The 26507-nt window shown below is 54.6% G+C and overlaps 6 protein-coding genes across 6 annotated transcripts; 1 reads left to right on the forward strand and 5 right to left on the reverse strand.

Moving 5' to 3' along the window:
- Nucleotides 1-1356: 1356 nt before the first annotated feature.
- IUM83_12795 (uncharacterized protein) lies at nt 1357-2478 on the forward strand (the record flags this gene model as incomplete). The annotated part of the gene is made up of 1 exon (XM_067937439.1): nt 1357-2478. One exon carries the CDS (start codon nt 1357-1359, stop codon nt 2476-2478), a length of 1122 nt encoding a protein of 373 aa, XP_067788024.1.
- A 140-nt stretch (nt 2479-2618) lies between these two features.
- Nucleotides 2619-4685, reverse strand: IUM83_12796 (putative glycosyl hydrolase; the record flags this gene model as incomplete). The annotated part of the gene is made up of 1 exon (XM_067937440.1): nt 2619-4685. One exon carries the CDS (start codon nt 4683-4685, stop codon nt 2619-2621), a length of 2067 nt encoding a protein of 688 aa, XP_067788027.1.
- A 556-nt stretch (nt 4686-5241) lies between these two features.
- Nucleotides 5242-5781, reverse strand: IUM83_12797 (putative glycosyl hydrolase; the record flags this gene model as incomplete). Its single annotated transcript, XM_067937441.1, has 1 exon — nt 5242-5781. The coding sequence occupies one exon, from the start codon at nt 5779-5781 to the stop codon at nt 5242-5244; it is 540 nt and encodes a 179-aa protein (XP_067788026.1).
- Nucleotides 5782-6570: 789 nt separating this feature from the next.
- IUM83_12798 (Major Facilitator Superfamily (MFS)) lies at nt 6571-7068 on the reverse strand (the record flags this gene model as incomplete). The annotated part of the gene is made up of 1 exon (XM_067937442.1): nt 6571-7068. One exon carries the CDS (start codon nt 7066-7068, stop codon nt 6571-6573), a length of 498 nt encoding a protein of 165 aa, XP_067788060.1.
- Nucleotides 7069-9731: 2663 nt separating this feature from the next.
- IUM83_12799 (uncharacterized protein) lies at nt 9732-10341 on the reverse strand (the record flags this gene model as incomplete). Its single annotated transcript, XM_067937443.1, has 3 exons — nt 9732-9964; nt 10051-10225; nt 10291-10341. The coding sequence occupies 3 exons, from the start codon at nt 10339-10341 to the stop codon at nt 9732-9734; spliced, it is 459 nt and encodes a 152-aa protein (XP_067788023.1).
- A 3540-nt stretch (nt 10342-13881) lies between these two features.
- On the reverse strand, nt 13882-17037 carry IUM83_12800 (Carbonic anhydrase 2; the record flags this gene model as incomplete). The annotated part of the gene is made up of 2 exons (XM_067937444.1): nt 13882-14859; nt 16705-17037. The coding sequence occupies 2 exons, from the start codon at nt 17035-17037 to the stop codon at nt 13882-13884; spliced, it is 1311 nt and encodes a 436-aa protein (XP_067788215.1).
- Between the last annotated feature and the right edge of the window lie 9470 nt (nt 17038-26507).

The raw sequence follows: 26507 nt of genomic DNA on the forward strand, positions 1-26507 counted from the left end.
AGCAGACCAGAGGTGGGCCTGACAGCAGCACATAGTGTCGTGCCGGGTCCGAAGAATGTTGGTCGTTGAAGTTGAAGTGAGCGCAGGTCCTGTAGTGAAGCGAGGTAGTCGGTGTCGATGTGCGGGAAAACGGTGGATTTAATCGAGAATTGCTACTGCTAGCCTAACATGCATGCCTCACTGTGCTTCTACGAGAGAACAGGGATCGCTTTGCGTATTTCTGGTTGTTTTCTTGACTATGTGCTCCCCTGCGTCTTTTTGTTTTCTTTTCATTTCTTCTCTACTAAATGCATGTTCGCTGTGACGGCTGACCGTCTCGGGTAGCTGTCACAGGAACTTCAAGCCTATGGCCGCTAGCAAGCAAGCCCGAGCCTTAGCGCCGCATCACTCTGGCTTGCTTGCTCAGCAGACCAGAGGTGGGCCTGACAGCAGCACATAGTGTCGTGCCGGGTCCGAAGAATGTTGGTCGTTGAAGTTGAAGTGAGCGCAGGTCCTGTAGTGAAGCGAGGTAGTCGGTGTCGATGTGCGGGAAAACGGTGGATTTAATCGAGAATTGCTACTGCTAGCCTAACATGCATGCCTCACTGTGCTTCTACGAGAGAACAGGGATCGCTTTGCGTATTTCTGGTTGTTTTCTTGACTATGTGCTCCCCTGCGTCTTTTTGTTTTCTTTTCATTTCTTCTCTACTAAATGCATGTTCGCTGTGACGGCTGACCGTCTCGGGTAGCTGTCACAGGAACTTCAAGCCTATGGCCGCTAGCAAGCAAGCCCGAGCCTTAGCGCCGCATCACTCTGGCTTGCTTGCTCAGCAGACCAGAGGTGGGCATGACACAAAATACGGAAAGATCGCCCTGTGTTCGCGCGCTTCGTTCTTTTGTACATATTCACGAATCACCGCCAAGAGAATGTAGGCAACCACGATGGCGATGTTCCACTTCAACACGTCGATGTAGCACCGTGTGCAGCATGTAAACCAGTAATACAAACGTTAAGTAATTAGTTGTAATTGACATGTTCGTTTATGTAACTTTGTGGGTAAGGTCTCCTACTGTACTATGATCAAACGACCTCCGTCCTGTGATTATCAGCGCTCACACTGTCATCCGCCCCCAGACAGGGAAGGTTTTTGTTGGAATTTGTTGCGAAGAAGTCGGGTTCAACGTCGATTTAAGAAATATGACAATGTCTTTATGAAATACGTGAGTCACAGTCTCAAATCTCAGAATATCACGACAGCAACCTAAATATTACATCTAAAGATTGCACTACCGGCATAAACCCTGACAATTCGCTTTCTCTCTCGACAGACAAGAAAGACACGGGCAGGTGCATCGAGCAGCTCTGCGCAGCGAGCGATGGCGAACTCCAGCGGCCAGCCGCGCGTGGCTGCGGCCTCCCCATCCGGCCTCCCGTCCGGCGCCAGCCTCTTCGTGCGGGTGCCGCACGCGCACGGGGTGCGTCGCCGGCGCGAGGAGTCCGTGGCCGCCGTGGAGATCGAGGAGCTGGACTCGCGCACCATGCGCCAGAGCTCGTACAACTACTTCCAGCAGCACGGGGCGCCGCCGCTGCTGCGCACGTCCACGTTCCGCTCGTCGCTGGGGCGCAGCCCGGCGTCGCGCAAGCGCCAGCGGACGCTGGCAGAGCAGCTGGACGAGCTGTGTCTGCAGGGCTCGCGCGGCCGCGTCGTGGGGCTCGACGGCGCCAAGAGCAGCAGGAGCAGGAGCAGGAGCAGGGGCGCACGCCGACTGGCGAGGGACATGGCCAGGCAGGACGCCCGCATCGTCGAGCTGGACGAGTTCGGACAGGACAAGGCAGTGGACGGCAGTGGCAGCGACAGCGACGGAATGATGGACACCACGGGGGAACAGACAGGAATGAAGGTCTATGGGGACGTGGCGGGCGTCGGCGGCCTGCGCAGCTTCTTCGCTGCGGGGGCCGGCGAGCGCCACAGACCCCTCGACAGGATGTACCGGCACTATGTGGCGGTGGCTCAAGCTGCCGCGGCGGCGGTGACACCGCAGGGCAACGAGATGGTCGTGTTCCGCCCCCCTGCGTCGGCTGCGCCGTCGTTCGCGGAGAATTTGCCCGCGTACCTGTCGCTGACGCCGCACGAGTTCGAGAACTTGTCCATGGCGGAGAAGCGCCAGTGGTACCAGGCGCACAGTCGCTACATGCGAGAGCTGGACCAAGCTGCGGCGCAGCAGAAGAATGAGCACGAGAAGGAGCCGCAGCTGGAAGCCAAGCCGACGGACGTGGCTGGAGGGTTCGAACCTTCTCGACGACGGAGCTCCAGCGCGAGCTCGAGCTCGTACCAAGTGCTGGGAGTCCCGAGCACGGACGAAGACGATGGAATTTTTGACGACTTTGGAGAGGATGTGGAGATGATGGAGGACGTCGAGGACGACGCCGCGCCCAAGCGCCCGCGTGCCGCGGGCTCTGTTACGCACTCGGAATGGTTTACGGATGATGAATTGTGAGGTGTGTGGGGCGCAGAGGGGTGACAAGCGATGGTGAACTAAGCGAATCAATAATGGTGAATAACAGCGACAATATATTCTGACAAGTACACTCCAAGGGTGGCCACGTCTACAGTAGTTGCGTAGCAGCACGTGTCTGCTTACTTGCGCGTGTACGCTTCAATGTACGGGCTCACAACGGCGGCAGCGAGAGCAAGGTATACAGGCCAGTTGGAGTGGGCAGGACGCAGAGGTTTCGTGGGCGACACCACCACGCGGTGCTTGTGCGCATGGCCATCGTGCTCGTGCCTCACCACATCGTAGCCCTCGTGTTTGTCAATGGAGAAGTGGCCATCAGAGGCAGTAACGCGGTAGCCGTCCGGGTAGTGGGCGTACGGGACGTAAATTTCCGTGATCGCGCTCGACACCGACTTCTCCGACGAGTACTCCAGAACGTACTCGGCAGTTTTCAAGTCGAACTGCGACTTGCTCGGAATGCCGGCAATCCTGCGTCCGTGTGGACGCGCAAATGCACGCAGAGCACGAGCAGAGTCATCACGGCGACGAACTCCAGACAGACGGCGCGCCAGGGCTTCCGAGTCCGGGCTGCTGATACTCAAATCCTCCAGGTTCCACAGGTCACCAAACTTGTGCGAGTTGTCGGCCGTGTAGTTCCACAGCGTGAAGGACAGCAGCTGCGACTCGAGGTTGTAGATCGTGTTGTCCAAAGCCTCCACTTGCGCCGAGAAGTCTCCAGTCTCAAATGCCTGCGCTTGGTTCATGTTGTACGGAATACCCGTCTCGCCGATCAGCGTCGGAGCGTTTGCCATCTTCTCACGTCCGAAGCTGGCCGTGTGCGCAAGCTGGTGCTGGTGGAGCTTTCGAAGTGCAGCATTGCCGAAAGCGGGCTTGCCCGTCGAGAAGTCCAGCGTGAAGTACGAGCGCCAGGTCGTGGTAAATAGTGTGGTGAGGTCGTACCAATGCATCGCATTGACAGCGAGCGGGATGTCTTCATCGCTGATCTGAGGAAACACTAGGTCGCCGATTTCGGTCGGTGGCATCTCCGTGAAGATCATGGCCTTGGGCGAAATACTCTGAATACGCTTCGTGAACCTCCTCGCGAATGGGAGGAAGAACTCCGTGCCAAAGTCAACACCGCTGAAGTAGTCAGGCTTGAGCAGCTTCGGGTTACCCTGTGCATCGAAGCCCCACACGCCAGCCTCCTTCCAGATGCAGCGAGCGCCTTCCTTCCAGGCGCGCACACCCTTGGGGTCAATGCGCTCAACTCGCTGCGGCTTTCCACGCACCATCGCCGTGAGGCCTGCGCCCCACACCTCAACATCTTGAGCAATACCCTCACCAAGCACCATAGCAGCGAACGGCGAAGGCGCGACGCCGTTCCTGAAGCCACCTGAGTTCACCAGGTCTTTGGCACCAATCCATCCGTTGGAAGGCTCATTCATCGTGCCGTAGCCAGCAACGTTCGGCAGGCCCTTGAGTGCTTCAGCCAACGCAGCCAACGAGTCCAAGTAGTGCGACTGCAGGTACTCCTGGATCTGCACGCCGTCCACGTAGCAGTTGGGTGCGTACTTCTTGCCGGCCCAGAAGAGCGTGAACATGGTGGCGCAGGCCAACTTGGTGTAGTTGGTGGGCCAGATCATCTTGGGGAACTTGGAGGCCGGCAGTCCGCACGTCTCGAGGCACAGCGCCGCCTTGGTGGGCTCGAAGTTGCGCGGCTCGAAGCCGATGCACTCCAGCGTCCACATGGGGGCGCCGTCACCGCCCGTCCAGCGAGACCACACGTCCTGGTGCGGGTCGATGTACACCTGCATGTTGTACTCGGCCGCCTTGTCCACCACGGTGCGGATGTACTGGAGGTACTCGTGGTCGATCTGGCCGGGGCCGGCGTGCTCGATGGCCTCCCACGTGACGATGAAGCGCAGGAACGTGAGGCCCCAGCGCTGCAGGCGGGACAAGTGCAGGTCTGCCTCCTCCAGGGGGAACGGGCGCCCCACGAACGACACGGAGGCGGCGCCGTCGAAGAACGCGCTCGTGTCCTGGTCGTCCGTGTGGCCGTAGCCGAACGGCAGCTTGGAGGAGCCGCCCAGGTTCACGCCGCGCAGCAGCGCCACACGCCCGTGCTGGTCCACGAAGTGGCCGTCCTTCATACTGAGGTGGGTCGGCACGCGCGCCTCCAGCTCGTGGGCAGGCTCCGGCTGCGACGACATCTTATGTCTTGACAAGTCTTGCGATGGTCTTGAGCTCTTGGCCTCAAAATGCAGAGTGTCGAGTGCGTGTGGGGAGACCGCGGCGATGGTGGACACGTACGTCGAGCCGAGTTGAAGGTCGAGACGCTGCGTCCACGCGGATTTGATGACCTCCACGGCAACTTGATGACGGTGCAGAGACCCAGCATGCATGTCCACGCCAGACACATCAAGCCTTGATGATCAAGGCCGCGAGCCTTCAGGTGGTGAGGCCCTTGCATCACCCGCGCGTGCCAGCTTCAGGACGCAATTCGCGGTGGTTCGTCTTCAAGTTCAACTTCATGAAGTTTAGAGGATCCGCTGACTCACTGCCTCGTCACGTGTTAGTGCAGCAAGAGCCCAACAAGCACAGCCTTCGAGCTCGCCATGAGCCTCTATTATATCTGTAGATGGAGAGGGTCCTATGCGTACAGAGAGACATTGTCGATGTATTGATTGTACCAGGGAGACTGAATGAGAGAGGGAGCGTCTTGCTATGATGACTTCTGCTCGCTCGAGCCGCGACTCCAGCCCCTGCTCACCACGCCAGGTAGGGCGTGACGATGGCGATGCCCAGCGCCACGTACACGGGGATGTTGCTGTGCCCCTCCCACGCGAAGCGCGCGCTCTTGGCAGCCGCCTTCTTGGTCCTCTCCACCACCACGCGGTGCTTGTGCGCGTGGCTGTCGTGCTCGTGCTTGATGACGTCGTAGCCCTCGTGCTTCTCGATGGCGCAGTGGCCGTCGGACGCCGTGACGCGGTAGCCGCCAGGGAAGTGCACGTACGGCACGAAGATCTCGGTGGGCTCCGTCGCGCCCTCGGACGAGTACTCGAACACGAAGGTGGAGGTGGAGGCCGTGAACTCGGAGCTCACCACGGAGCCGCTGACCTTGCGCGCGTGCGGACGCGTGGTGGCCGCGTCCTTGAGGTCCAGCACGACCTCCTCGCCCGACTCGGACGTGAACACGTACGTCTTGGTGGTCGTGGTCACCGTCTTGCTGCTGCTGGGGTCCGAGTGCACGAGCGTCTTCTTGACGGTCGTCTGCGTGTGGGTCGTCTTCACGGGGGACGAGGACATGGCAGAGGAGGAGGAGGAGGAGGAAGGAGGAAGAGGCTTGGCCTCGGAGGGGGATTTTCGGAAGTGCTGGCCTCCTCCGGTCCGCAGGTTGAGTTGGTTCGGACAGTTGGGAGTTGGTTTTGTGACGGTGTATGTAGAGCAGAATGGTCTTGATCGTATGGATTGGTTTTACAGGGTATTAGATTTTATGGTGGTCGTGCTTCAACTTTGTATCATTTGAATCATAGACGGTACATCACCTGCACCAGTTCAACCTGCACATTGCTCGGAGCTCCGTGCTCGACGCTCGCTTGGCAACCACAGCATGGCACTGTGCATGGGCGAGCGATGGATCGGTGATAGTTGCCGAGCGACTCGTTGCTGCGGCGACTGCATACGCTCCCGATCGGATTCGGTCAAAAGTATCCACGGAGCTCTCTGCACTCACGCTCTGCTCTCTGGCACTGGTTCACGGCGGCTGACGCCTGGGTGGCTTGTAGTAAGATGTTATATGCAATGTACTGCGATTGACGTCTTCGCAGTCTGTGTCCTAATGAGCTAGGCACCACAAGTTAGGGCTTACTACGCTCAGGCCCGAGTTCACGGAGTCGGGGAACTCGATTGTCGAGGCATTTTTTTTACCGGTCCTTTCTGATAAAAGGTGTATGTTCCGAAACACCAAGACGTCGAATAGGTACTGGCATGGAGGAAAACATCACACTTTGGTTACAACTTGTTATCTCCACACCCGTGCGCTTTTTTTTCAAAGCTGCTTCGAGGTGGGCTGACGCATTACATCTACAGATCTGTCTAGTTCTCCGAGCGCAGGTTGGCGGTCATGCGGCGGCGACGACGAGCCTTGCAGTTCGAGGTGGAGGTCGTCTCGGGGCTCTCTGTGCTCGGAGTCGTCGTAGAAACAGAAGCAGTCGTGCTGACAGGAGTCGAGGTGTAGTCGCTGGCGGGGGCGTCCGTCTGGGTCGGTGCAGTGGTCGACACAGCGGCCTGCGCGACAGCAGGGGCCGTCGTCGTGGGGGATGGTGCAGTCTGCGCGCTGCCGCTTCCGTTGACGATCGGGGCGCACTGCTTGTAGACCTGCCAGTTGGGCTGGTGCAGCGCCAGCCAGTAGAAGGTGAAGGTGCAGTCTCCGCTGCAAGACGAGTAGTCGATGGGGATCTCGGCCGGGTAGGACGTGTAGGCGGCGCGACAGTCGTCCGAGTGGAAGACGCGCTTGTCGCCAATCCAGGCCTCGCACGGGCCGTGGTGCGAGTCGATGAAGCCCATCTGCTCCTGGTCGTTCTGCCACTTCATGGAGCTCAGCGAGCTCACGTCAACGGGCGAGCCGGTGAGGGCCGTATTACCACAGTCCGTCGCGACGGTGTCCATCATGGCTCGCAGCGTCTTGAACTGCGAGTTGGGGAACGACTTGGTGAACATGGCGGTATTGGCCTCCGGGCTGTCGTCCCACTTGAGCCCGGCGAAGGCCGCGTCGCACGACTCGGTTAGGATGGCGTTGTACTTGGTGTCGATGCCGTTGGGGAAGTACGCAGCTGGCTGCGAGAGATACCCGTGGGCGTTCACCGTGTGCGCCACGAGGGCGATAGCAGCGGTGGCGACAGCGAGTTTCATGGTTGGAATGTGGGGAGGTGGTAGACTTGGAGCTCTAGAAGGCAAATGTCGGAATGGGGACTTGGCGGTGCCTGTCACGAGGGGTTTTATGCCGACGGTCCTGCACCGCGTGCCGTTGCATCTTTCGGTGCTGCTATCGACAGCGCTGTCGTCCAGGGCCATCTGGATCTGATCTGTAATTGGTTGCAGTGGCTGCGAGTGCTCAGAAAACAGCCGCGCGTCGACGACTGAAATGCGCGCCCGACTTTTGCTTGACCGTTTGAACAGCAAAAGCTCACGAAATGTGCCCCCACGTGGCTCTCCGCTCCTGACGGCTTTACCGCGGGCCTGTAGAGGCACGTGCTCTCTCACGAAAGACGCGTGAGGCGCTAGTTGATTGATTTCCAACTACGCTGGCACCAACCTGCGCCAAGTTATTGTCATATGCCTCAGGCGATGGAGTGGGCTTCGCCACGATAAGCGCGCCACTCTGGACAGAAGGGCGGACGAATTGAGGGGGACAGCATTGATTCCCCCACACGAACAGCGAGTCGAATGTGGTTCCAACTTAGCCTTGCCGACCATTGTGACTAAGGGCCGATCTACAGTGGTAGTGTGCATGTACTCTATGGTGCAACGAGCTCTTCCAGTCGACTCGACGACGCAATTCAAGTAGCGGCGCGAACGCAATGCTTCGTCGTCAGCGGACACAGATATGGGGTCGGATCTGGAGCGAGCCATCAATGGGCTGCGGCACGGCGCGGAACCAGATGGCTATTCGCTCGTCCGATCGCCAGAGCTCCTTTCGGCGATGGAGTAACGTTCCGCCATCCCGGGACGCTTTCGCCTTGGTCAAACTGCTGCGGACCGGATGGCGATGGCGCGAGGCTGGCTAGCTGTACTCCGAGGGTGTCGCCATCGTTACGGCAGCGCCCGTCGGAAAAGCGCCCTCGAAACGTTCTTCATTCCGCTGAGTGCCCTGTTCGAGGCATCCCTCTACGTCCAGCAACAAACAAGCAGGACGCACGTACTACACATGTTATAACGTATAATATTTATTACCAACAAGACACTCAACTGCTACATTTTTCCAACGCATCGAGCTCGTGTTTACTGCTAATGCAGCCTTCCGTCGACCGCTGCGAGCGTGAACAGCAGCACGACAAAGGTCGCTTCATTCAGGTTCGCGGTGCCCTTGTCGATATCGATATCATCACCACCGGGGGCGAGCAAAAAGCGCCCCACGACGTAAATGCCAGCGATGACGTACACGTCCGAGAGCGGCATTCCCAAGAAAGCGCGAAGTCGACGTCCTGTGTTGTTCCGGGTGGCGTTTTAGGAAGTGAAGTGCTGCCTTGCCTCGGCAGCAGAGGGCATCAAACCTAGTGTCATCAACGATAGGTTCCAAACAAAACCACTCTACATTTATTTCTTGTAAACGCCATCGTCTGCACGTAAAGAAGTGAAGCTTCGCCCACAGTGATGAGCCCCTACTTGCACGACCGATCAGCTACAGCACCTTCATTTTGCTTGCGGCCGCCAGTCGACTGGAGTGAAATTGACAATTTTATCCAATGATTCAACTTGTTGTGTACCGATGACGTTTTACATAAGTATGAGTTTGCTATTGCAATAATACGGATGAATTGGCTCGCGCGAGCTGTACTATGATCCAAATTGTCCGAGTTATTTGTCAGATAATTATATTCTACACCAAAAACTGCTATGGTTGCACTTGCAATGCTGAGCTGCGGGTTTTGATCAAGAAATTGGCAGTTTGCCCATCCAAACCATAAAACGTAAGCACAAATAATTGGTTGGTTAGTAAATTATGCGAATTTCATAGCCAAAATGCCGCTTACACGGGTTCCCTTCGAGTTTTTTTTACCACAACTGGATGGGCCAACATAATAGCATAATTTGTGTACTTAGTAACACGTTACTCAAAATAACAGGCATTTAGCACAGGAGATCAACTACTTTCTTCTTCTTCTATTTTTGAGGTACGTTGAGAGATCAACTACTTCTGTGAACAAGGTATTCGATAAGCCAATAATGGCACCTGAGTAACTTGGATGGATAACATCCAGAGAGTACATGTACCTGGAAAAAGGTTTGGTCGCACAACGAGAGGTAACTTGATGCTAACCTTGATACATGTAACTTACTTAAGGAAGGTGGTAGCAGAGAGGCACGACAACCACGTTTCATATGCGGAAGTCAGACGAATTTAAATAACATCGAAACCAGAAGAAAAAAAAACAGGTAACGGCATCAATTACAAACATACACACTGCCTTAGTGACCGCTTCAGGGAGTATCTCGTACGGCCACGGTGCCCACACAGATCAGTTGACTTGCCTTGTTTAGCTGCGCATGCGGCGCTTGCATGAACCCGTTCCAGTCGACGTTTCCGTCGTCGTGGCAGCAGCAGGAGTGCTTGCAGGGGCTTCCGTCGTGTCCACTTGAGAGAAGTCCGTCGTCAGAGGAGCAGCCGTAGTCGCGTCGGGGGTGGTGGCCTCGGGTGTCATTTGCACAGAGGTCGAAGCCTCGCCAGCCACCTCACCGGATCCTCCTTTGGAGATGGGAACACATTGTTCTGCACAACGAGAAGAAAGCAAGAAGAGAGCCGCGTTAGCAATCGAAATCTCATTTGACGCCACACATATATGACCGCCAACTCACTGTAGATCTGCCATTCAGGCGAGTGGACCGCCAGCCAGTAGAAGACAAATAAACACTTGTCACCCTTGCACGACGAGTAGTCCACTGGAATTTTGGCGGGGTACGACGGGAACTCAGCGACACAGTCGTCGTAGTGGAAGACCTTGGTGTCGTCGATCCAACCTTCGCAGGGGCCCTATATGAGCACGTGAAGTTAGTGCAAGCCTGATCCAGTTTGCGGGACTGAGAATGCATACGTACGTGGTGCGAGGCCAGGAAGCCCTCCTTGTACTCGTCGTTCTGCCACCACATCTCATTGAAGCTGCTCACATCGATCGGGGTCGCCGTGTCCAGCGAATAGCCGTAACCAGGCGAAATGGGGTCAATCATATCGCGAAGCGAGTTGTACCCCGTGGCCGCCCAGTGCTGCGCGAACTGCTTCGCGTTGTTCTCAGGTTCGTGATTGTATACACCGCCAGCAAAGCCCTTGTTCACGCTGGGGCCGGTGAGGGCATTGTAGGTCGTGTAGACAGTGTTGGGCTTATATGACGCCTTCGGCTTTGATATGTAACCGTGAGCGTGCACGCAACTCACCAAGGCGGCCATCGTAAGAGCGCTCGAAGGGCTGAGGAAGGACTTCATGGTCGCTTTTACAGCGGTTCCGGTGGCAAGGTCTTGTCGGGAAACGCGCGATTAAAGAGTGAGGGGTTGTAAGTTGGGCCACCGAGCATCGCACGAACATCGACGCCTTCGCACTCGCGCGCATTGATTCGAGGCTCTGCTTTTACCCTCGAGATGCTGTTACTGCGATGTGCCCACGCGAAACCCCATCCTAAGCAAAAATTAACGCGATTTGGTGAAGCGATCCAAAGCGAACAGTAAAATATGAGCTGCCCCACGGAACACATGGCGTCCATAATGCTTGAAGTGCTCCATCTGCCATTACATGAACCATAGTCGTTGTTGACGTCATCACCAGAAGCTCAGTTCTGCCTCAGGCCAGAAGACCAGGGCATTCACCACAATGCTTCCGTATCCGATCTCGTACAGGTGGAGCCCAGCGTGACGAAGGATGGATCTCTGGGAAGGCAAGGATGTGCTCTTCCTTTACATATGCTAAAATTGCATCCGACGCAAGTAAACATCTTGGCGTTCTCACCCAAACGTTGTGTGTCAGGAAGTGATTCTAATGTACGTTTACTGGAACGAAGAGGCAAATAGACATCTACGTGTCTAGGTTTCTACAGGACTCAGTATCGCTTCGGTTTGCGATCTCGAAACGGTTGAGTTCCAACTCTGCTGGCAGTCGTGCTGCATACACTTGCCTTAGGACCGACGACGCACGCACTTATAACCAGACTTTTTCGCAGCTTCGATCGCTGTTGGCGTTGTCGGGGTGACTTCAGGGGTCGATGTTGAAACTTCAGGAGCATTCGTTGAAGGAATTGCCTCGGCCGCTGGCGTATCAGCTTCGGGCGCCGGAGTGTCAGACTCGGGTGCTGGGGTAGCAGCCTCCTGCACCGGGGTGGCAGCCTCGGGAGCCTCAGTCGAAGGAGACCCAGTCGCCTCAGGAGTAGATTCGACCGGCTTGGGGGTCACCACAGCAGCCTTAGGCGCAGTCGTAGGAGCCGCCACCGGGGTCACCGGAGCGCTAGTAGTCATCTGATCTGCGCCAGCATCCGCAGAGGCCGAGGTAGTCGTCTCGCCCGCACCCGAGGACTGGGTCGTGGTGGTTGACGAGCCGCTGTTCGTAATCGGCACGCACTGCTTGTAGATCTGCCAGTTGGGCTCGTGCAGCGCCAGCCAGTAGAACACCAACAGACAGTCACCCTTGCACGACGAGTAGTCCGCCGGTACCTTCGCCGGGTACGTCGTGAACTGCGCGGCGCAGTTGTCGTGGTGGAAGATCTTGACGTCGTCGATCCACGCCTCGCATGGACCCGCGTGCGACTTGATGAATCCCTCCTTGTACTCGTCGTTCTGCCACCACATGTCCGTGTAGCCTGTCACGTCCACGGGCGTCGCCGTCTTGACGGAGTGTCCGTAGTCCGGGGCGAGCGGGTCCAGCATGTCGCGAAGCGACTTGTACCCCGTGGCGTTCCAGTGGTCGTTGAAGGCTTTGGCGTTGTTCTCCGGGCTGTCGTTGTACTTGCCACCGCTGAAACCCGCGTTCACGCTGGCGGTGGTCAGTGCATTGTACTTTGTGTAGACGGTGCCGGAATCGTATGTCCCCTTGGGGTGCGAGATGTAGCCGTGGGCTTGCACGCTTGCCACGAGCGAGGCAGCGGTGAGGATGGTTGACGGGATCTTCATTTTAGTTAGCAATGAGCTGGAGGCAGGCAGGTGGTCGAGGCGTGCAATTGAAAACTGAAAAGGAGGCTCGGTTGCATTTTAGCCGACACGGTGGCACCTGTCGAACTACCGGTCGATCCGATCGACTCGAACAGCAGACGCATGTAAGGATCAGTCAGTGGATGCTTCCTTAGACACAGCTGCAGGGTATTTGATTGAGGTAACCATTGTACATGTACTGTACACAAGAACCAGGCAGACGACAACGAGGACTACAGCTGTAGTTTCTTCTACAATCTGTAGCGCTTTTGGGATGTTTCACCTATTGGCGCCGATGATGGAGTAACACACGATGGCCCATCGCCGATGGGCCATAGCCGATCCGGAGGAACGTCCGATGGCATGTTCGTGCATGCATAGAAGACGTGTTCATAACTTGCCCAAGAAGAAGATGCTTTCGCGCTTTCAAAACTTCGTACTGTACAGCACTGTATTTGCAGTCTCTCCACCCACCATCTCTTTGTACGTCAATCACTAGACCCTATACTTCGAAGTACATGTAATCTATGTACGCGCATTTTTGCCTTGCAGTGGCCACGCCAAGGCACCAGATAACCCAAAAGTAACGAGATGTCAAATTGCTCGCAGCTATCTGTTTTCAGGACAATCAGGAGCTCCAGCTCTTGCGATCAGGTTTCAAATGTTGTTTCCACCTCTGCATATTTTAATCCGAGGTTTGGGCGAAGTGAATTAAAATATGCAGTAGACAAGTAGTTTACTATCAGCAAGAAGACATGTCCTGCTTTGTGAGTCGGCAACACCCTTCAGCTGGCAGCAACAACTGTTGGTACTCGATGCCGCTGTTGATGCGGCGTTGATGGGTACTCATGTGTCGACTCCTGCTGTCAGTCGAGACTCGTGTCGGTATAGTGTGCAGAGATTTTTATTTACTATCCGGAGTAGTTTATACTTGGCTTGGAATCTCTCTCGAGTCCGCTCCTTTGTCGCTCTTTTTCCTTCACTCCAATGTAGGATAATATACACAGATTATGTGTAACGTAGTGGAGGCTTGGTTTTGAAAAGGGCAACATGATAAGTGATATTGTAACTTAAAGTCCGCACTCTCTTGTACTCTAGACTAGCTACTCAATTCCTGGCCACTCATTGTTGAATGCAATTGTTAGTTGACGGATCGCCCCGTGAACTTTACCTTGCTGCCGTCCCGTAAGTCGTCCCGTAATACGTATCGGAAATTACCGTGTAATTGTAAATTACGTGCTCGGTTAATAAAAAAATCCCCGAAGGGTGACCACAAACAAGACCATAAGAAGACCGACCATAAACAACACCACAACACCCACAAGATAACAAAACTGACCTGCGTGCAGCCGCTTAATTAATACTCAATCAAATAACCTCTCTCGACAAGAAGAGGTAGCAACTGCTTTCATTGCTTTTTCTTAGAAGTCTAGAGAAACAAACTAACTCTGAAACGCACACATCCACAATGGCCCATAAGCCATTTCTAAGGTTGGGCCGCTATGGCTTCGGATCCACGTCTTATGCATGGCAATCCTTCGAACGCAGACCCTTCTTAGCCACCGGAGCCTCCGTTTCAACCTCCGGTGCAGGTGTATCGGCCTCTGGCGCCGGAGTGTCAGACTCGGGTGCTGGGGTAGCAGCCTCCTGCACCGGGGTGGCAGCCTCGGGAGCCTCAGTCGAAGGAGACCCAGTCGCCTCAGGAGTAGATTCGACCGGCTTGGGGGTCACCACAGCAGCCTTAGGCGCAGTCGTAGGAGCCGCCACCGGGGTCACCGGAGCGCTAGTAGTCATCTGATCTGCGCCAGCATCCGCAGAGGCCGAGGTAGTCGTCTCGCCCGCACCCGAGGACTGGGTCGTGGTGGTTGACGAGCCGCTGTTCGTAATCGGCACGCACTGCTTGTAGATCTGCCAGTTGGGCTCGTGCAGCGCCAGCCAGTAGAACACCAACAGACAGTCACCCTTGCACGACGAGTAGTCCGCCGGTACCTTCGCCGGGTACGTCGTGAACTGCGCGGCGCAGTTGTCGTGGTGGAAGATCTTGACGTCGTCGATCCACGCCTCGCACGGACCCGCGTGCGAGTTGATGAATCCCTCCTTGTACTCGTCGTTCTGCCACCACATGTCCGTGTAGCCTGTCACGTCCACGGGCGTCGCCGTCTTGACGGAGTGTCCGTAGTCCGGGGCGAGCGGGTCCAGCATGTCGCGAAGCGACTTGTACCCCGTGGCGTTCCAGTGGTCGTTGAAGGCTTTGGCGTTGTTCTCCGGGCTGTCGTTGTACTTGCCACCGCTGAAACCCGCGTTCACGCTGGCGGTGGTCAGTGCATTGTACTTTGTGTAGACGGTGTCGGAATCGTATGTCCCCTTGGGGTGCGAGATGTAGCCGTGGGCTTGCACGCTTGCCACGAGCGAGGCAGCGGTGAGGATGGTTGACGGGATCTTCATTTTAGTTAGCAATGAGCTGGAGGCAGGCAGGTGGTCGAGGCGTGCAATTGAAAACTGAAAAGGAGGCTCGGTTGCATTTTAGCAGTCACGGTTGCGCTGGACCACCGGTCGAACACCACGAGGGACTACTGTACAGGCATTTCGTCAGTAAGCAAAGATTGGGTTCCATTTCACCTGCTGCCTGTCAAGACATTGTTGGTGAGACCATAGCTTACAAAAGACCATGATCAAAACCTTGAGCCGGCGTGGCACAATTTGTGGCCGCTCGTCGTGCAGCTGGTGCAGAGAACTACAGCTGCGGTCGCGGACACCTTCTCAACCACTGGCGTCTCCTGTCGTGCGTTTGGCGTTGATCACCTTATCCAGCTGTCAGTTACTTCACCGTTCGTGCATGTCAGGATTTGGACCACCACCGCATGTGTATTTACATGTATGTTTTTTCAGCACGGAGAAAGCAGTCGGGACGGGGCCTCCTCCATCACTGATGATGGACCATCAGAATCGGCGAAGGGTGAATCTCTTTGTTCGGCGTCAATATCAGTGTCACCTGATAGAGTTCAGCTTCTGCAGTATAGCGCGAGGGTGAATGCATGGTTCGCTCACGTATTCTACGAGGTTGATCTGCAAGCGCTAACTTGTGTATTAATCCCGGTCCGAGGAATCGAAAATATTAAAACCCAAGATGCCGAGTTTAATATAGTTATGTACATGACAGGTATGTACAAATTGAGCAGCTGTGGCCATAGAGATCGACAGCCGATACAATAGACTATTGTCAATAGTTACATGTATTTAAATACATGTGAAATATATGAACAATTGCAATGTTCACATACATGAATACATACAGTGCGACCCCCCGTTTTCGCGGAGGGTGGACCATAAAAGAAACGAGAGGGTAATAAACTATGCCATGGACATTAAAATGATTTGCTATTTGATACTGTATTTCACTTAATCCGGGCCTTATAAATGAAGCCTGTGCGGCACCAGCAGTTGCGAATAGTTCATCGGAGATCTTTTAAAGCCCCCAGAGCAACACTTCATTGCGGAGAAGAGATCCACAGTCTTATACCATGTTGGCGCTAAGACAAAGTTCGTGTTTCTGAGTTAGTGTCAGCGTAGTGTACCAGGAGGGGCGACGCAACATTTGTACGACACAGAAATGTTTAATGAGAGCGGGGGTATGAAAAGGTCTATGCACCCGAGTTTAAGTCAATCTCGGAGAACGTGTCATCCCTCCCTTGATACAGGGAAAACCTTTGAAAACGGAGATGTGCACGCCACCAGTCCTATCCCAAAAGCTATCGTCCGAGTACCTCCGAATGTGCGGAGTATTATTTCTAACAGTTTATTAGAGGTCAGCAGCCGCGAAAACGGGGGGTCGCACTGTACCCAACATTGGAGTGTTGTTCCCGGTCCGATTGAGTAGCTGCATGATTGTTTTTCATACGAAAGAATTCGGGCAAATGCGATTTTCTGCTGTTAGCGTGTCTCTCATGTATTTGTAGCAACTTCCTCCACGGTTCAAGGGCCTCTTGACAAGAGGAATGGGCACGAGGACACCTACTGCTATGTACGGACTCCGCAGTGCCTGAGGATTCGCCTGGTGGGTATGTAGTGGTATAGAGGCTGGAACTGTATCAATCCATCACACCCGGAGTTTCTCGAAGATCTGCCCTTATCTCGTCAACACGAACTTCGGGAAAGGCAAGATGGTACAGAATATACCGCCACTTCCGACACCATCTTTTCAGTACGTTTTGTGCACTATATAAATTGTTGTGAGGTTGCTGAGCCCGCTTCTCCATGTCTTGGACGATAGCGAAGCTCATGCCTGTTGAGGAATGCCGACATCCAACCCACAGACAAGCCCACATCGAGCGCGGGCCCCCCCACCTCAAAGCGCAGCTTTTTAGCTTTCCGAGTGATGACCTTTCGATTTAGACACATACCACGCTGCTCGGATATCTCGATCCAGCCTTCTAGCCTTCTTTCGAGCGCAGGCGCCTTCATCTTGAGGGGTTTGCGGCGCTTGCATTGGCCGTACGCCTCCTTCATGATGGTGCCTGCATTTCGAAGTATGTCAGAAATTGTGTTTCGAGCAGGAGGATCACGCAGGCGGAACTCCTTTTTAGCCCACTTGGCTAGCTGGGCCTGCGTCATGGCTGGTGTGGCTGCATGCTTACGAATAAGCTCTCGCTTGTTGTCTATGGTCATCCACTTGCCCATGGTTGTACTGTGCTGGTCGCCGCAAATACTCGAGTGGTGCTTATCGCCTCGTACCGAACGAGTCGTTCAGAATTGGTTTTGGCGCGCGCGCGAAAATTACCTACTAAATCTAATATTTGAAAGTGCCAACAATAATAGAGGTCATTTGTTATCGGCAGTGTCGGAAGTGAGAGTACCTTCTGTACCGTATTCCTTATGTGGTTTCTGACAGTCATCTTTGCTACAACACCACAATAAATCGGATTGTGAGCCAATCTTCGCTAATGATATTGGCCAACTATATAAAATGCACGTTTCGATTGGATGGCTACCTGGGAGTTTCTGAAATCGGTCAGTAATGAGAGTCAGTCAGCAAGCACATAAGGAATACGGTATTTTGGATTGGACTCCTTTGTATCATCGTTGACAAGCTCCTCGATTTTAAATTCAATTCAAGCAGGATTAGAAGCCAAAACTACCCAACTTTTATACGTGAAGCCCAATACACTTTTACCGATTGTCAAAACAGCGCTAAATTTCATCGATAATACAGTAGGATATGCGCTCTATGTTATAGTACAACTGGACAGTCGTATATTTTACTACACACGTTATTCTGTGAGTTTCATAAATCCATTTGTTCAATTTTCATCTGGGCTCGCCAATTTCCATTGCGTGCGCAGGCTGACTCCGGCCGACACGGCCGACACGCACATGATTGGCTAAAATACAATATTGTTTTATTAGACAAAACCTCGACAAGAATTGAGGACGGTCGTTGCCCGTGAATCCGACTTCGCACCAGTCAAAAAACAAAAGGAGCAGAACAGCGCAAAGCAGACGTGCGGGGGCGGCGCGCGCGTGCTTGGGCGTCCGCGAGCGAGGGAAGGGGGGTCCCCTCGCCACCAGCAGTGACAACACGACGCGAGCGAGGCAGCGCAAGGCAGAAGGGAGACATGCGGAGACGTTGATTGCGAGACACAAAGGTATGGCTTGCTTTTCAATTTCACTACGCTATGTATGAGTTACTGGCACTGTTTTTTTTAGATGTGTAGATTGTAGAAGAACGGATAAAGACCGCGTATGCTTGGTGTGCTGTGTACACAGCTCAACCTCGCTGTGCGAAGTCGTTTCTCACTGCGCAAGCTTGGTGTGCTGTGTACACAGCTTAACCTTGCTGTACGACGACGGTTCTTACGGGTAATACACAAAATTGAAATGGGAAAATGCAGTATTTGTGTGCTTAGTTGTCTGCAGCTCGGCGAAGGCGACGAAGTGGACGACGTGTGCGTCTCGAGTGTGCACATCGGGGGCGTTCGCGACCATGATGGGCTTCATCTTCAATGAAGACACGGCGGATCTCCTCAAGCCGTCGACGGTTGAAGGCCGAGACCATTGCAGGAGGAAGCTTGCCCTCCGGCTCCTCGGTTTGCTCCCAGTCTACGACGTACACCCGCTGCCCGTTCCGCACGTACGAGTTGGTTATCTCGCGTACTGCGAACCTTGGAGCGGGTGTCACGGCTGGTGTTGCGAAAGCCGTCGTCGGAGCCCACTCCGTCTCACTGTCGCTGTCGTCACGAGCTGCCTGTGGTGGTGGATGCAACAAGATGACGTCGTCGTCATCGCTGTCAGGGTCTTCAGCACAAACAGCGGCAGTCCCTCCACCAGTTGCAGGGCGTTCGGCGCCAGCAGCAGCAGGGTCCACCTCGACGGTAGCAGCAGCGGCATTTACAGGGGATTCAGCAGGAGCGATGGCCACAGGGACTTCGGCAGAAGCGGTAGCCACAGGGACTTCGGCAGGAGCGTCAGCTACAGCGTCTGCGGCGACGTCTAACCGCTGGTTGTGACGCCAGTCTCGGACGTGACGCCCTTCTACGCGGCGCCCCGCTGTAGTGGGCCTACTTTGGCTCTCTACTTTAGCTTACACGTCGCGCAACGTGTATGAGGAAGCGTAGGAGTTCATTAATAATTTGAATTAATTATACTTGAGTCCACAAGTATAATATAAATCAAATAAAACACCGAATAGCTAGTTTAAGGTAAAATGAGAACTGTATTGTTTGTGAATTGATCTTCCTCCTAAATCTGCTAAAACTGTTTATCATCTATGAAAGGGGTTGACAGCGGCTGGCTGTCAGAGCCCCGCCAATATGCACGTCTCTAATTGGTAGAAAGATGCTGCTTTCTACCAATAGAATCTTTGGGTAGGTGTGGGCCACTCATTGTGGTGGCCCACTTCAATGTATCCATTGGTGTGACTTACACCAATGTGAGGAAGTATCTAAAACCTTTAACAGATATTTATCTGTTAACCCATAAGTGATAAATGTCATGCACAAGTGACTGTTGTCACTTGTGTGTGTAACCCTGTTACACCATCCCCCCGTTAAGCTTAGACGGGTCGGTCTCGACACATCAATTAATATTGATTGCTTGTGAATTGTTTGTGCTGGGGGTTTCCGTGCTCATCCACAATGAGCACGACCAAGCTGAAGACTGCCATTGCAACAGAGTGTAAACTCTATGTAGCTGAGCACCATGCGCGGTAGCGCGAGGTGCGCCGCTACCACGGGGACAGACAATACAGTGTCTGTGTACGATTCTTCGATGTCGACCGCGTCTGTGCGTCGACATTTCTAAGCGAATTTCTGTTGCTTACCGTGATCGGGTAAGCAAGCGCCAATGCACTTCGAGTCCTTCTCGAAGTGAGGCAAAATATTAACAACTCCACGCTGTTGCGGTGGAGGCTGGTGTCCGTGCGCCGTGCGCACTGTCCGTCCAGGTGGCGGTGCGTATTAGCGACCGCGACTACAACAGGTATACTATATGTATACCTGAAAGCTTCAATGATCTCCGTGCTAATTATCTAGCACGCGAGTCGTCAGGCGTTGTAGATTACTACAGCGCTCGCACTACCTTCTTGCTGGTAGTGCGTGTTGGGTTTCGTACTCCTTCACCATGTTCGGAACGTCTTCCATCAGGACGTTCCGTGGTTCCCACGTGTCGTGTTGGGGAGGGAAACCTCTCCAGCGAATGCGAAAACAATCCGGACCTCAGTTGTTTTCCTATGATCAACAATTCGCTGGACGATCCAGCGAATTTCTCCGCGTGCGTCTCGCAGCGGTGGCGGAGGTGGTGGAAACACGCCCCGATGGTCAACGCCGTGTTGACCTTCATCTCGTGTTGCTCCACGACCAGGTGACGGTCGTGGAGTACCTTCAGAGCGCGGCGGTTGCCGCTCTGTCCCTTCGTGTCCCGGCTCTGGCGGTCTCCCAGACCGCCTTGAACGTGCCGGTCGGGCTGTAGGCCCAACTGTATTAACTGCTCCAGCGCGACTACGCGCAGGAGAGGAGGGTTTCCCCTGCCGAGTCTGTCTCTTCGGGTCAGACGAACCACTTAGCTCGTGCTGGAGGTATGGCTTTAACCGCCCGACATAAAATGTCGGGTGGAGCCGCATGCTAGACGGTATGTCTAGCGTGTATGCGTTGCCGTGGCGTGCCATCACCGTGAATGGCCCGATGAAACGCGGAGCAAGCTTGCTTGCTCCGAAATCCGAAACTGCATGTTTAGGCAGGTTTTGAGTAGATAACAAAACCAATGAATCCACGTTGAATTCATTTGTGTTGCCCCTGCCAATATTATCGGCGTTCAGCTTCTGTTTATCCACAGAAGCTGCAATCGTGTCTTGGACAAACCGAATTACGGCTTGTCTTTTATTGATAAAGTCAATCGCATCCGAGCTGAACTTGTCCAGCTCGCTCTCCGCTAGAGGTCCGGCCTCTGCGTGGTTCTTCGCGGTGTCTGCGCCCTGCGCAGACCCGTGTTCTGTTCCTTGTGAAGTCTGTGGAGGTCTGCGCGGGGCGCAGACCTGGTTATGTGTTCCTTGTTGTCGCGGCTGACACTGTGCAGGTGTCAGTGGCTTTTGTGACTGCTGTGTTGCAGTCGTAGATCCTCCCCCACTTAAAGTGGGAGCCACCACTCCGAGTAAACTCGGCAGACGGGGATGCCGCATGTCATTCACATAAAACAGTGTATGCCCGGTCGAGGCATGCACCGAGATGTTGATGGCGAATTCCGCCATCGACAAACACTCGCTCCAGTATTGGAACGAGTGAGCGTAGCTCTTCAGAATGTCGACAAGCACGCGGTTCACGCGCTCGGTTTGGCCGCCCGTCTGCGGATGATCCGCAGTCGACATTGAAAGCTGGCTCCCAAGAAGTGTAAACACTTCTTGCCACAGGTTCGCTGTGAAGCGTGGGTCTCGGTCCGACACAATGTCGGACGGCATGCCATGGTGTTTGAACACCATGTCAACGAACAGACGGGCCGTCTGCTTCGCAGTCACTTCTGCCGGCACCGCAGTAAGATGTACCATCTCGTTGAAGCGGTCGACGAAGACCACAACGCCGGTGTTCCCTCCGCTGTCCGGGGGAAGACCAAAGATGAAGTCCAAAGACATGGACTTCCAACACCCCGACGGAGTCGGTAGTGATTGCAGTGGAGCCTGCGCGAATGGCGCAGGCTTTACACGTTGGCATACCTCGCAAGCACGGACGTACTTGCGCACCCACTTATACTGGTGGTGCCAGTAGAAGTCACGCGTGAGAAGGACGTAAGTCTTCTCACGTCCGAGATGTCCCGCAGTCGGGGCATCATGATACTCGTACATGATCCTGAGTCGCAGGTCATGGTCATTCGGCACGACAACGCGATCCGCGTTGTCGTCGACTGCATTATAAAGAAGCAGTCCATCGTGCAACCGATATCGGTGTGCACGCGCACGAAGGTGCTTGGGCAACTTCTGACGAGACTTGTCAGAAGGTGTTGTGCCATAGGCCAGCAAGAGTTTCGCGTCCGCGTCGTGCGCGTACGCGGCCTTCACATCGTCCAGCAGAGACGATGTGGGTTTGCTCGATCGCATGGCGTCAATGGCATTGACGTCAGCAGCTTCTGCGTAGTCCGGCCGACGTGATAACGTGTCGGCCACTACATTCAATCTTCCGGGTTTGTATTCGACCCGGAAGTTATACTCATTAGAGCCATCTCGCCATTCTTTGTGATATGTGTGGCGACTTCACTGCGGTGCGTAGTGATGCATGGTTGGTGTAGACCACGAATGGTCTTCTTCCACGTAGATACACTCGGAACTTCGCGAGTGCATACTTCATGGCAAGGAGTTCCTTGTTATGCACCGGATAGTTGCGCTCAGCTGGTTTCAGCCGACGCAACTGGTAATAGACGACACGATCACGGCCCTCGTGATCGTGCTGCATCAACGCGCATCCGATCGCGAAATCGGATGCGTCACATACGACGTGAAATGGGCGATCTTGGTCAGCCACTGCCAAGATCGGCGCTTCAGTCAAGCCCCGCTTGACTGCATCGAATGCCTTTTGGCAATCGGGTGTCCATTTCCACACAGCTTCTTTCTTAAGAAGCTGTGACAGCGGGCGGATCTTGCCCGCGTAATCCTCCACGTACTTAAATAAGTACGTGGCCAAGCCAAGGAACTGCCTCAGTTCCTTGACACTTGAAGGCGTTGGCCATTCATTGATCACTCTGACCTTTTCCGGGTCAGGGCGAACACCATTTTTCCCTACGAGACACCCGAGGACGGGTATCTCGCTCGCCCCGAAGATACACTTCTTCAGGTTCGCGTAGAGCTTATGCTTTCGCATAAGCTCAAGTAGCTTCCGGAGATGCACCCTGTGCATTTCAATGTCGGTCTTCCCGTCCACAGCCCGGCTGTGGATGAATACATCATCGAAGTAGCTCGGCGCGAAATCGCGCACCGAGCGCAACAAGTGCGCCACGCACCTGTTGAAGGTCGCTGGGGCGTTCTGAAGCCCCTGTGGCATTACTAGCCATTCCCAGAGCATGCCGCTTGGCGTGCTCACTGCCGTGAAAGGGATATCGCTCTCACGCATTAGGATTTGATAAAATCCATCTCGCAAGTCGAGAGCACTGTAAATGGTGCTCCCGGCCATCGAATCGATGATAACATCTTTTCGCGGTATCGGCGTCTGCGCCGGTACCGTCACATCGTTCAGCTTGTTATAAGCATGAACGATACGCCATCCGCCCTGTGGCTTCTTGACACAGAACGTCGGAGCACTGTGCGGGGACTTTGATTCCCGCACTTGTCCTGCTTTGCGACGACTTTCAAAGAAGTCGTCGATCGCTTTTACTTGTTCTCGCGGCAGTGGCCACTGCCGCGTAACACAGTACTTCGTGCCCGGCACGAGATCAATCTCGTGCTGAATGCCCTTATCCTGCGGAAGCTCCGCAGGAATCTCTTCCGGGAGTACGTCTTTGTACTCCCTCAACAATTCGTAATAGGGACTCGACTTCAGCGAGTCCCAACCTTGTTCCTCGAAGCGCTCTCGCTTCGTCTTCGCACTGAGAGTGTCTTCACTCTCAGTGGTACTTCCCATGAAGAGCTGCCTCAGCTCTTCGCTCTCGCTCTCCGTTCTTTCGCTGTTCGAAAGAACGCAGACCTGCTCGATGCGTCCATCGTGCAAGTCGCGTGTGAAGCGCTTCCAACTCACGGCTGGAAGCGAAGTCAACTCCGACGCCGTCGTCGGAGGATTAGCGAGTTCCATCTCACGATACTGGAATCCAGTATCGGTGCGCATCAAGACGCTTAGCGTCTCGACGTCCGGCGTCACCGCCTCAGTCTGCCCTGCAGACTGCTCTTGTTGCGTCTCGGTCCCGGACCGAGACTTGCGCAGCGTTCTCCGCTTGCGCCGTCTTCTTGTTGTGCGGAGCCCGGCTCCGCACAGTTGTTCTTCTGGTCCAGGCCCGGCCGTGGACAGTCGTTCGCCGGCGGACCCTGTCCGCGGGCGCGCGGTATCAAGCCCGGCTTGACCGCATTTTCCTTCGTGCAGCCCGGCTGCACGGTAATGTGTCTCTTCGCCGGCAGACCCTGTCTGCGGGCGCGCGATATCAAGCCCGGCTTGACCGCATGGCGCTTCTCCGTGCAACCCGGCTGCACGACAGCATACCAATTGCGTCAGTACGGGACGTTTGCAACCGCCCGCACTGTTTGCAGCGTCAACTCCCGGAGTTGACACGCCTTTGTCACCTCGACGCCAGTTATTGGCGGAGCCCCTCATGACCGAAGGTGCGTCGGCTCCCGGAGCCGACGCGTCGTTGTCGACCTGACCGCTTCGGGTCAGGGACTGTCCCTTACACGCTTGAACGTGGGTACTGCTTCCCGGAACCAGTACGTCCTTTTCTTCCGACGTCGGCAGCATTGCCGACGTTGATTTCACTTGTGCGTGCCCTCGCGCACTTCCGGGGCACTCCGGGACAGCAGCATTAAGCGCTGTCTCGACTGGTGAACTGCGCGCACCTGCTGGTGCGTGCGCTGCGGTAACAGGGTCATCGCTCTCTGTTCCGCGGCGCGGCCAAAGCGCACGAGCGTGCGCTTCTTCCAGTCAATTACCGGATCATGCCGTGCAAGCCACGGCATGCCCATTACCACGTCGAACTTATCGTCCAGGTCCAGGACGATAAAGTGTTCGACAAACACTCGTTGTTTGTACGAGAAGCGCACGTTCACGACGCGCTTCTCGGTCTTTACGATGGCACCTGTTGCCAATCGAACTTCCAGAAGACTTCGAGGTACATTTACCTCCTCGAAGTCAAGTCTCGGCAGGCTTCGTAGTCGAACAAAGTTGTTCGACGCGCCTGAATCTACCGAAGCTCGAAGAGAGTCACTCGCTCTCTTCGAGTAAACCTTCAAGATGACTAGGTTCGGCCTGTCATCTTGCTTCTTGCAGCGAGATCTGGTATCACTGGGGGCTGCAGTCCTCAGTGTCGCGTGCCCAATGTCGGCACGCGTGACTGCATTACCAGTAGGGCGCCCCGCGCCTACTGGATGTTCACGTTTTTTGTTTGTTCGCGGCGATGCCCGGCATCGCCACGACGGCCACCATTGTAGTGCACGGGAGCCGTGCACTCTCTGGCAAAGTGACCGATCCTTCCGCAACGGAAGCATCGCACGTTGCCTCCCTGCTGCTGGTAACCAGCAGTTGTTGCGTTCGAGAGGTCCATTGGTTCTGGACCTCCCGTCCTCGCTACCGGGCGCGATTGGGGCCTCGGCACATTTGCATGGAGTTTAGCCTGCCGCAGGCTAAACTCTTCTTGCATGGCAAGGGTTATTGCAGCTTCGAGAGTACTCGGGTACTCTCGGAAGAGATAGGTCTTCACGGACCCATCTCTAAGTCCCTTCATGAACGTGACGACCTTAGTCGCCTCGTCAATTGGATTGGTCACGATGTTCGAGACCAAGTACCGCGCACGCTGCGCGTAAGCATGGACGTCATGCTTACCCTGCTGCAGGTCGAGGAATTCCGCCCTCGGCCGGAATTCATTTTGCGGGGGCTCAAACGCTTGTCTGAGCTCCTCTTTGAATATCTCGTACGTGCTAAAGCACGTAGGATCTGAGAGTCGGCGTCCGTACGCCCAACTCCTCGCTCGTCCGCCAAGACATGACATGGCGAACGCAACCTTTGACAAAGGGTCGACGATACGTCGAGCCGCAATGGCTGTGTCGAGTTCGACAAGCCATCGGAGGAGAGGCTCGCCCTCTCTTCCTACATAATTGCTCACACTCAATTTTAATGATTGAGCACGCGGTGTCGTCCCCGACGACGCCGTTGCTGAGGAAGCAGCATCGCGCTGCTCCTTCATGATGAACCCCAGAGCAACACCATGTTGCTCTGTCGGCGATAGCGTACGCAGCATCGTAGCTATCGCCGCCTCCCCAATGACTGTTGACAGTCGTTGGAGGGCCTCCCACTCTGGATCTGACAGGTGGGGGCAGTCCGCGCGTGCAACATGCGTTGCAGGCGTATTGGAGCTCTCCATGGGCACCTCCGTGCTCATGGGGTTCTCGGCTTCGCGTTCGACACCCTGTACGAACGTCACGTAGTCGGTCGTTGGACGGACTACAAAGTGCTACCAGGTGTAGCGAGCCTACTTTGGCTCACTACTTTAGCTTACACGTCGCGCTACGTGTATGAGGAAGCGTAGGAGTTTATTAATAATTTGAATTAATTATACTTGAGTCCACAAGTATAATATAAATCAAATAAAACACCGAATAGCTAGTTTAAGGTAAAATGAGAACTGTATTGTTTGTAAATTGATCTTCCTCCTAAATCTGCTAAAACTTTTTATCATCTATGAAAGGGGTTGACAGCGGCTGGCTGTCAGAGCCCCGCCAATATGCACGTCTCTAATTGGTAGAAAGATGCTGCTTTCTACCAATAGAATCTTTGGGTAGGTGTGGGCCACTCATTGTGGTGGCCCACTTCAATGTATCCATTGGTGTGACTTACACCAATGTGAGGAAGTATCTGAGGAAAGGTTTGTTGCTCTGCATTGCTTTTTGATGTAACGAACAAAGGTTTTCTATTTATAATATGAGGTGCTAAACAGAGATCATGTTGAATTTGCACAGTCTCAAGCGTTGGTTATATTTT

The sequence above is a fragment of the Phytophthora cinnamomi genome, assembly GCF_018691715.1.
Source record: "Phytophthora cinnamomi strain GKB4 chromosome Unknown Contig55, whole genome shotgun sequence".
Classification (NCBI taxonomy): Eukaryota; Oomycota; class Peronosporomycetes; order Peronosporales; family Peronosporaceae; genus Phytophthora; species Phytophthora cinnamomi.